The sequence below is a fragment of the Plasmopara halstedii genome (assembly GCF_900000015.1).
Source record: "Plasmopara halstedii genome assembly, contig: Scaffold_1594, whole genome shotgun sequence".
Lineage (NCBI taxonomy): Eukaryota > Oomycota > Peronosporomycetes > Peronosporales > Peronosporaceae > Plasmopara > Plasmopara halstedii.
This window is the reverse complement of record NW_020188505.1, coordinates 480,626-490,506: the sequence shown is the minus strand read 5'-3', so window position 1 is coordinate 490,506 and position 9,881 is coordinate 480,626. Positions and strand designations below refer to the sequence as shown.

Genomic DNA, 9,881 nt, shown 5'->3' with positions numbered 1-9,881 from the left:
GCTCCAAGCCGTTTGTGATCTATACAGATCATGCGTCACTACGCACTGCGACCCAGTCACCTCACCTCTCGCAGAGGATGGCCAGGTGGCTCTCTTTCTTCGCAAAATATAACTTCGAGGTGAGGTAAAAGCCAGGAATGCAGAATGCTTTGGCTGATGCATTGTTACGCAGACCGGATTATAAGCTTGCTCATGTCACGACGGTGACGTCGTCCGTGACGGATTCGATCCACTCCGCGTACGCGGGTGATGATGTGTGCGTGCCACTGCTATAAGCTCTAGAGAGCAAAAAATTTATAATTTGGACATGAAGTTGTCGTCACGACTACGTGCACGGTTGGCCCCGATATTTATTGAATAATGAGATGCTGTATTGTAGCATCGATTCGACGGATACGCCACGAATGTAACTCCTCACGATGTGGATATTAAAAATTGTATTCTCTTTGAGGCCCACGACACCCCCACTCAGTGGTTATCTTGGTCGTGAAAAGACCTATAGATTTGTGAGTTGCCACTACTGGTGGCCTGAGCTGTTCAAATGGACGAGCACCTCTGCGGGTACGTATGTGCCGTGTCAGAAGGTGAAACCCTCTCCAAATGCGGCGGCGCCATTGAGCAGTGTGCCGGTTCCCTTCGGGTGTTGGCAGTCCATGAGTTTGGACTTTGTGTTTGGCCTGCTGAAGGACTCAGGTATCCGGGTGCCGCGGTCTTCGTCGACCGTTTAAGTAAGATGGCTCATCTTGTGGCTATTCCGGACACCATCGACGGTTTTAGTACAGCGCCGCTGTTTGTGGGTCGTGTCTTTCGACAACATGGACTCCCGGAGTCAATTCTCTCTGACAGAAACCCACGCTTCACAGTGAAGTTTTGGTCGACAATGTCCAAGGTGCTGGGGACCAAACTAAATATGTCAGCAGCGGACCATCCGCAGACCGATGGTCAAACTGAGCGCCTGAATTGCGTCGTTGAGGACTTTTTCACGACGTCTACCCTGAGTCTCCGAGGCGCTGAAGCGTCATGCTGCCACTCGTAGAGTTCGCTCTGAACAATGCATTGCGTGCGTCTACTAGCTACACGCCGTTCTACGTGAATGGGCTCGTTCATCCTCGCGTACCGCTGACACCGCTAATCCTTGGTTCAGGACTTGATGTGGGAGGAATAGCCAAGCGGCTAGCTGTTGCCAGCCCTCTTACTGTTCGTAAGGAAGTCGATGACATCCTGTCTACCAGACTAAGTGTCTTACGACACGATTGAGATGCGATGGCTGAAAAGACATGCAGAAGGAATATGCAAACGGAAGAAGCAGAAGAACTTTTGAAGACTATGAGGCCGGAGACCTGGTTTTATCAAATGCTTAATCATTCCTATACACGCACTTTCTGATATCTACAAGACGAAGCTCCCCCACAAATATCAGACCTTTCAAGGTTGTGGCCAAGCGAGCCTTGCGTATACGCTAAATCTTCCGAACCGGATGCACACCCACCCTATTTTTTAGTGGGCTTGCTCAAGCCATACTGGGATCCGGCGCAAGTGAGCGCGGAAGCGTTGGCGTCGGAGCGGCGCCCACACGCTTGACCACCCAGAAGCTGAGCCAGTAACTGATTTTGAGCAATAGGTGCAACGATCTCCATCTCCAACAGCGCCAGGGGCTCCACGTTCGCATGAAGCGACGCATTCGTCTACTCAAAGACTTGGAGCCGCTATGACAGAGCGCGATAGTCCTCAACGTGAGACAGCCGCTGCACAACGTGCTAGAAGCTCTAAGCTCACGGGGTCTTCCGCGCAGCGATATAGTTCCCCAGGATAATGCTAAGCGGAGTCCCGATCGCTACTGACCTAACCCTTAAGTGTTCGATGAGCATCGCGAGTCACCGAAAGGTGATCGACCAAGTCCGCCGTCAACACTTCTCGACGCGAGCGGTGGTACGTGGAAGGTCTTGTGGGTCGACTCGCCGCCCGGTCAAACCCAGTATCTTGTGAAGCGGCGGAATTACCCCAACCCTGCGATCTCGTGGTGTCACTTCGGCAACACTGCTTGACATTGTGGACGGTTAAGATTAGATCGGTCGTGACGTACCACGCCGTCGTACGCTTCTCGGTAATAGCCGAGATAGCCGAAGGGCCACAAGCTGAGCTCAAGCTATGACCCTGAGCTTTTGTAGTCACGGACTCATCCGTGTGAGAGACCACAGAGCTCTTGGAAGCGTGATGGATCAACCCATTCGTCGCAGGGCGACAATCCGAAGGAAGTTGGCGACGCGCCTTGAGTTTGACAATTTCAAACTAAAGATGGCGCTTCACGCGCGTGTCTACCTCCTTGTGGTTTAACTGTAATTTGTACAGCGAGGAAAGTTTCTGGTACCGCTGCACCCATCACTCAAAGAGCTTATCGTCATCTACAGCTGCTTTGCCAGGGGCGAGCACCAAAGAAATCGTCCGCATCGCAAGTACAGGAGTGCCTACTCTTTGAGCACGAAGCCGAGCTCGGTACGAATCTTCCGGGATTTCTTTAGGAAAAAGAAGCGAGCTCGAAAAACTTCTTGTTCGTCAAGCTCAGCTTGTGTAGTGGTCGGTCAGTCGTAGACCCTTCCACTCGAGGGTCTACGACTGACCGCGGATGCGCGAGCATGAGAATAGCCCTGTAGACAGCATCCAGCTGCTGCTTATTTTCGTTGTCGAGTTCATTGGTAATGACACCACTGCCCTCGGAAGTCAAGAGTTCAGGAATCGGACACGGCGTTCGCAAGGTCCGAGCAGGGCTCACGTTGCGTCGCTGAGGCACATCACCCTCTTCATCTTCTCTTCCTGGGAAAGTAGTATCTGAATCGTAGTCGACTTTCTCCTAAATCCTTGACGAGGTAATTCATCGCCTGTAGCGAGCGCGGTGTACGGCCGGGAGTAGACATCGCGTCTGTGATCTTGGTTGTGCAACCCTGCCGCTAACAATGCGCTGCGCGGTACTCAGCTACCGAGGGCTTGGGCTGCGCTTCCCTAGCACCCTTGGATGTGCAGTCCGAAGTTGCGCCGCGTGCCGGGGACGAAGAAGGGTTCTGTTTGCGGGCGTTTTCGGGACCAGCGGGGCTGGGTCCTCGACAAATGGCTCATTGAGCAGAGAATTCATGAAAAGATCCTGGTGATAGTGTGATATCTTAGACACGCGAGCTCGCTCGAGGCGACAGTTGAATATGAACTGTAAGTGTACACACTCTTGTTGGGCGAGAGTGTATTGGGTTTCACGTACCGTGGTATGAAGGGTGTGGGTCACACAAGATGGTGTGACCTGGCTAAACTTAAGCAAGAAGTCAGTATGTGGCTGATATAGCAAGTAGTTATACATTCAATCATTTGTACTATATAGATTGGAAAAATATAGATTTAGATATAGGCGGTTTTGCTGCAAATAAAACTGAGAAATACAATTTTCGTTTTAGACAGAAGAGTTAATTAGTCTTGGTTAAGGTTGTGATTACTCTTTTTGTAAGCGGATTGCGATCCACTACACTCGTACTGGATCTAAGTATAGAATGAAGGTCACCGACCTATACCCAGAGCTTCCTCTAACCGAAAAAGCTACTGCAGCCTCGCTGCAGGACATCGTTGTGAATATCACGGCAGTTTGTTGCAATACTTTCCTCTGAGAACAGTAGTAAGAAACTCATGCCGTGGAAAGACAAGCTGATTGAGCACCTTTTCTTTTAGGAACGGGCTAGCCATGTGTTGCCGGTGAGGGTGAAGGTGTATGATCAAGGCTCGAAGAGTCACTACAACCGTTCTGAACGGATAGCACCTCGGCATCCCTATCGAGAATTGTTTTCAGTGTGTCACTTGCGAGTTCCGCAAAGCTCGTTAAGCCAGTACTGGGGTATGGAAGGGGCTCCTACAAGAATAATGGAGAAATGAGTTCTCGTGGGGCTATCACTTTCTCGAATTTTCTTTGAATGACAAAATAAGTGTAAACCCAGTGTGGTTCACATCATAGTCGGACACTGTAATCTTGTGTACGGAGCCCTTAACACATTTTTGGTCCAATTGTAATTTACGAAATCAACACTACATTTTTCTGTGATTTTTCTGTGATTGTGAATGTTTATTGCTCATACGTCCAATGTCAGAATTGGAGTGAACTCAATTTTTTGTACTCAATCACACGCAGCTGAAAGGACTCTCATAATTGGCTTTTGCAAAGAATATTTAAAAGTATTTTGAGCTTCATCACCACAATGTCGGAATATTGCTTGCGCACTAAAACTTATCCGTAATGCTGTCCTAGAAGGTCAATGTCAATAAATAAAATGTACAATTTCAAAGTACAGAGTGCTTAAGAAAGTGTATTCTCATTAATTGGCGACTTTACCCGCAACAACACATATAGCTACTTTGGAAGAGGAGGTGCGTTATACCACCACCGCTTTACCGCCTTAGTTGCGTTTTTAATTGCCTTCTCGTTCTTACCATAACGCTCATATATCTCCAACAATCCATCCTCAAGTCGTTCGGCGATGGACCGCCTGAACAAGTCGTCGCTCTTGAGGTCCTTAAGAAAATATTCGATTAGTTTGACTTCACTGAAACCTTTTGCGTTGAGCTCAAAGAGCTTCATTACGCCCCATCTGTCATGTAAACTGAGCATACGCGACTTTTCATTGGATATGACATAGGATGGCAGCAACTCCCAATCAAATTTGTTATCCTTCGTCACCATGGAATTTTGAAAAGCCTTCAAAGGTCGGCCGCTCGTTTTCGTATCAGGAATCGGCGTGAAAATTTTCCTCCGCTGCTTGTTTGGAGCAGCATTGATCCAATTACGGACCGCTTGAGACGAACGCAAGATCACATCGTATTTCTTACCATCACGCCGATACATCGCATAAAGTCCCGCCTGAAGATATTCGACGACGAAAGCATCGACAGGGTTTTTGCTGCCGGTTTTAGAAAGTAAATATTCGACAAGCTTTTCCTCTGTGATCGCTTTTTGCCGCAGCAGTTCCTCTACTCCATACATGTCCCAACCTTTTCTGTTCGAAGCAGAAGTGGCACAATACGCGAGATAATCCGGTAGCTTTTCCATGATCAATTTCTTGTCTTTACCGACCACAAGAGGCACTAACTTTACAGGATCTGGATCAGTTGATTTCACTTCTTGCGACAATGTAATTGTTGGAGGTATTTTGGGCATTTTTGTCTCTGTCAGCTCGGTCGACTGCCTGAACAACTTTGCCTTTAACCACTTCAACCATTCAAGCACCTTGGTATAGATCCTTTGGAGCTGCGTTCTGAACCTGCTAAATATCTCCGACATCGACCCTCTTTCCTCGCCATTATATTTGTCGTCTTTGTATGTCCTTGTTTGCACCCAGGTCGTCTTTTTGTCATTTGTACCTTGTGCGGGAGGTATATAAGACGGGATGTTCATCCTTCGTAAGTCTGCGAAGTCATTGCGTAACGCAGCCTTGTTTTTGCTTGCAATCGCAACTATGGCACCAAGATAAATCGTGAGCATGAAACGGAGATGCATGATGGGTCTGGAATGTACCAAGCAAATCGAGAAATACGATACTATGATAACCCTTCACACCTAGATTCGGAATTTCTTAACAGCTGTTATCGAGCCAAGATTTAGATGACAGTGAGCCAGAATTTGATGAACTTTCTTTCGATATTGCTCTATGTGTTGGTATGCTCTAGCAGCTCTCGAATTTTCTTTCAATCTAGTACTGCTCTTTGTTGGTACCTTGTTGCAAATCTCCTTGCGTGCGTACGACGTACCTGATTCGCGAATCACCATTGACAAGCCAATACCTCTTTCTTGCAATGTATATTTTTTATATTTTTCAAACCTACACCTACCAGACTCCTACACCGAATTGTTTATAATCGTCGCATTCGATTTTATAGAGTTCCCATGAAACCCGTACTTTGGTAATAATCTTGGGCTATTTGTCTAAGAACGACATACATTGAACATTATAATCCCACGAGATAATCTCAACATGCAAACAAACTTGCGAGTCGATAAAGTTGACCATTCTACTACGTAAAATTCAAGATCATAACCTCTCCATTCTTATAGCACTACACTCCTCTGTCACATCGCTGGATCTTCTTGGGTGATTGGTACAGCAGGTATGGGTGTGAAAGTTCAAGCGGTCCGAAGCTGCAACTCGCTTCTTTTCGGACAGCATCCAGTTTGTTGCGAGATATTAGCATCCTGGTTGCATAACACTGTAAGAATCGAATAATGGAGAATAGTATAAAGCGAAGCTCAGAGCTCGGACGACGTCTACATGCGGCAGCGTAATTTCTCTCTTTATAAACGATCTTCTGTTCCCTTATGCTTATTCTGACACCTACATTTTGCTATTAATTTATGAATTGACGCTTGTCGACGTACATGTGTCGCTCAATTGCTGTCTGGCTAAATTACGGACCTAACGCTAATATCGAATTTCTACCGGTTTTGACAATAAATTGCATCTCCATACAGCAACTATATTTAAGCTCTCTATAATCCCCTCAGGACCCACATCATCCCGCCGTTCGAGCGGCATCAATTCTCGTAAACACAACTAGATTCGGCTCTATGTATGAGGTAACTGCAGCAGCCATGCAGCAAGACATGCATCAGCAAGAACAACGAAATACGTCACTTAACGCTGAAGAAAATAATTCTGAAGCTATGACAACGCTTTGGCCTGACAGCCGATGCTACCTGCGAAATCTGGCATTCGGCCGCGAGTGTCGCAGCATATTTAATCTTGAGCCCAATACTGTCTTCCTTAATCAGAATGCATATGGCGTGGCCCCAAAGCCCGTCATGCAGGCTCAAGCCCACTTTGTCAATAAGATGGAGATGAATCCTGACCGCTTCATGCGCCGTGACGTGCCTGTGATGCTGCGTCAGGCAGCGTCACACCTTGCACGTTTTATAAATGCAGATACAGAAGATCTCGTATTTGTGACTAATGCCACAACAGGAATGAACGCCGTGTTGCAATCGCTAGACCTACAAAATGATGACGAAGTGCTGTGCCTTAATCTCACATGTACATTCTGATTGCAACATGTAGTGATCATTGCAATAACAGGCTTTAACCCAATTTTGTGTGGTATTGTTTCTACAGACTCAGCAGTGCTTAACACGTTGCGTCATCTGTGCTACTGTACGCAAGAATTCGTTGAGCTGAAGGTAGTAGATGTCGTGCTACCTATCGAGAGTTATGATGCGTTGGTTCAGCAAGTAGTGGATGCAATTACATCAAATACACGATTAGCTGTGCTGGATCACATTGCCAGCACCACAGGATTTGTGTTGCCTCTGGAAAAACTTATTCCGATCTTTCATGCGCGTAACATTCCCGTCTTGGTTGATGGTGCTAGCGCACCTGGGCAATTGCCTCTAAATCTTAATGAGCTGGGTGCTGAGTTTTATGTGGGTACGGCCTATAAGTGGTTGTTCAGCTGCAAGTCATGCTCATTTCTGCATGTGAACAAAACGTACCAGAATACTGTACGGCCCGTCGTGACATCCCTGGCTTACGGTCAGGGTTTCTTAGAAGAGTTTGCAATACAAGGCACAAGAGATGAAGCTAACTTTCTCACAATTGTGTCATCGCTAGACTTTTACGAAAGTGTTGGCGTGAATCGCGTCTACGCCCACAATAAGTCGCTTATTGATTGGGCTGGCGAGTATTTGGCTACAACGTGGAAAACGAATGTTTTGCTGCCTGCGTGGCAGCGCGCCCCATTCGTATGTAATGTGCGCATACCGGTGGAGTGGCCAACCAATTTAGACAACAGTCCACTATCCCACGAGGAGGCATTACCGTTATGTGATGCCATTATGGACTTTTTGGACGATCAGTATCACATTGTTGTGCGTGTGGTGCCGTTTCAAAATCAGCTTTATGTGCGCATCAGCGCGCAAATGTACAATGAGCGAAAAGACTACGAGCAGCTGGGTCAGGCCATGCTTGAGGTGACAAGCACTCCTACTTTAGACGACTATCTCGCTCGTTTGCGAATTTAGCAAGCGTCGTATTACAATACAATGTATACATGCAATGTCGGAACAAGAGTGAGATTATTGATGTGAGGCCAAAAAATCACTCTAAAATGTTAGCCAATCAGATTTGTGGGTTCTGAAAAGACAATTTTCTGAAAGTATCAAGGTAGATGTTATTTATGTCTGTGAAAGTCGTGTTTCACTTTTCAGACTGAGTGGTAGATCCGCATACTTAAGTCTCTATGGACAGCTCCATGACGCTTTATACGGATCGGATCGACCAAAGTAACAGTCACAACGTGATAGTTGCAATTAATATTATTATGCGTATTATCGTGCCGTCAAGTCCATGAGAAAGATATTGGTTATTTGATACGACTCCGACCTCATCTGTAGCCGCGCAGTGGGAATCAAATGCTTATTCTAGCGTTTAAATCAAGCTCATGAACGTTATCGTTTGCTCATCGAATGAATGATATCACTTCCACTGCAATAATGTCTCCGAGCATGACGATTGTTTGTACCCCAAAGTGTTAAATGCACCAGCGACGCTAAATCATCTGGTGCTGGGGCTGCTTAGGGCGCATTTGTGTATACGCATTGACCGATGTAATCTTACATGATGTACAGAACGTGGGTATTCGGATGTGGACATCCATATCAAATACCGACAAGGGATATCATAGTGCATGTAACGGGGATACACTTACCCCGGTAACAGGGGTGTGTGTCACACGAGATGGGCATGGTGTCACTGCACCCAAATATGAATACGGTACAGGGCTGGGTAGCCAGTAGTTTACATTTATATATATATAGATTCTACTATATATATTTAGGGAAATCTATGTATTTAAAACTAGGCGGCTTTGCCGCAGATAAATATATATAAAGCCACTTTTGAAGTTAAAACGGAAGAGTTAATTAGCCTTGGGTTAAGGTTGTAATTACTCTTGGAGTAAGCGGATTGCGATCCGCTAAACTCGTACTTGTTCTAAGTATAGAACGAAATATCGGTGACCTAGCTTACGCTTCCTCAACGCGCAAAGCTACGGCAGCCCCGCTGCACTTGGCAGCAATTGTATTCAATCTACACCTGAGTCGTTGCAACTGATCCTCGATGAGGATGAAACAATTCATCTCATTGCACCAGGGCATGCAGGATGGACTAAAAAAACTGATGTCCTTGCTTGGCCCTGAGGGCGTGCAACACCCTGCTGCGTAAGGCCCCGAGGCAATCGGGGCGCGTCTAGAGGCGTTTGCAAATTACGAAAACGCGCTGCTAGAGAATCTGCAGCTCTGCATCATTTGCGTCTATGACGCCACCGTCAGTGACGAATGATATCCCACGCCCTAGGCCGCTTGAGGTGAGCGTTTAGGTCTTCGAGAGGAAGGATGGAGAGAATCTCCTGCTCTGGGTGAGAGAGGTCGAGATGGTCATCACATCCGCCATACTCCAGACCAAGCAACAGCACGAAGCGCTAGCCATTTTAAAGCTCGGTGATCGAGCGCGAGAATTGGCTCTGACGTGCGGCACTTCGGTCGAAGCTGCGGGTCCCTCCTGGGCGGAGCTGAAATTGCAGCATTCACGAGTAATCTCGCCGCCTAATCAGGCATATTGTATGCGATTGCGTTTCCTTTCTGCCCGACAGGTCAACAAGGAATTGGTGGACTTTGTCCAATAGATGCGCACCCTCATTGCCGGGATGGCAGTAGATCCCCTTCCTGAGGCGGTCACAGTGACCGTCTTTCTAGGAGGCCTCCGCACTGGCGTGGTCAGAAAGAAAGTTTTTCGCATGCATCCGTCCTCATTTGAAGAGGCGGTGAATGTGGCATTGAATGCTGAATTAAATTCTAAGTCGGCACGACTTGG

General features: G+C 47.0%; 2 protein-coding genes across 2 annotated transcripts; one reads left to right on the top strand and one right to left on the bottom strand.

Moving 5' to 3' along the window:
• Positions 1–4,378: 4,378 nt before the first annotated feature.
• Positions 4,379–5,182, bottom strand: PHALS_01877 (uncharacterized protein; the record flags this gene model as incomplete). The annotated part of the gene is made up of 1 exon (XM_024716353.1): positions 4,379–5,182. One exon carries the CDS (start codon positions 5,180–5,182, stop codon positions 4,379–4,381), a length of 804 nt encoding a protein of 267 aa, XP_024581960.1.
• A 1,404-nt stretch (positions 5,183–6,586) lies between these two features.
• On the top strand, positions 6,587–8,032 carry PHALS_01876 (isopenicillin n-epimerase; the record flags this gene model as incomplete). The annotated part of the gene is made up of 2 exons (XM_024716352.1): positions 6,587–7,049; positions 7,128–8,032. 2 exons carry the CDS (start codon positions 6,587–6,589, stop codon positions 8,030–8,032), a joined length of 1,368 nt encoding a protein of 455 aa, XP_024581959.1.
• Between the last annotated feature and the right edge of the window lie 1,849 nt (positions 8,033–9,881).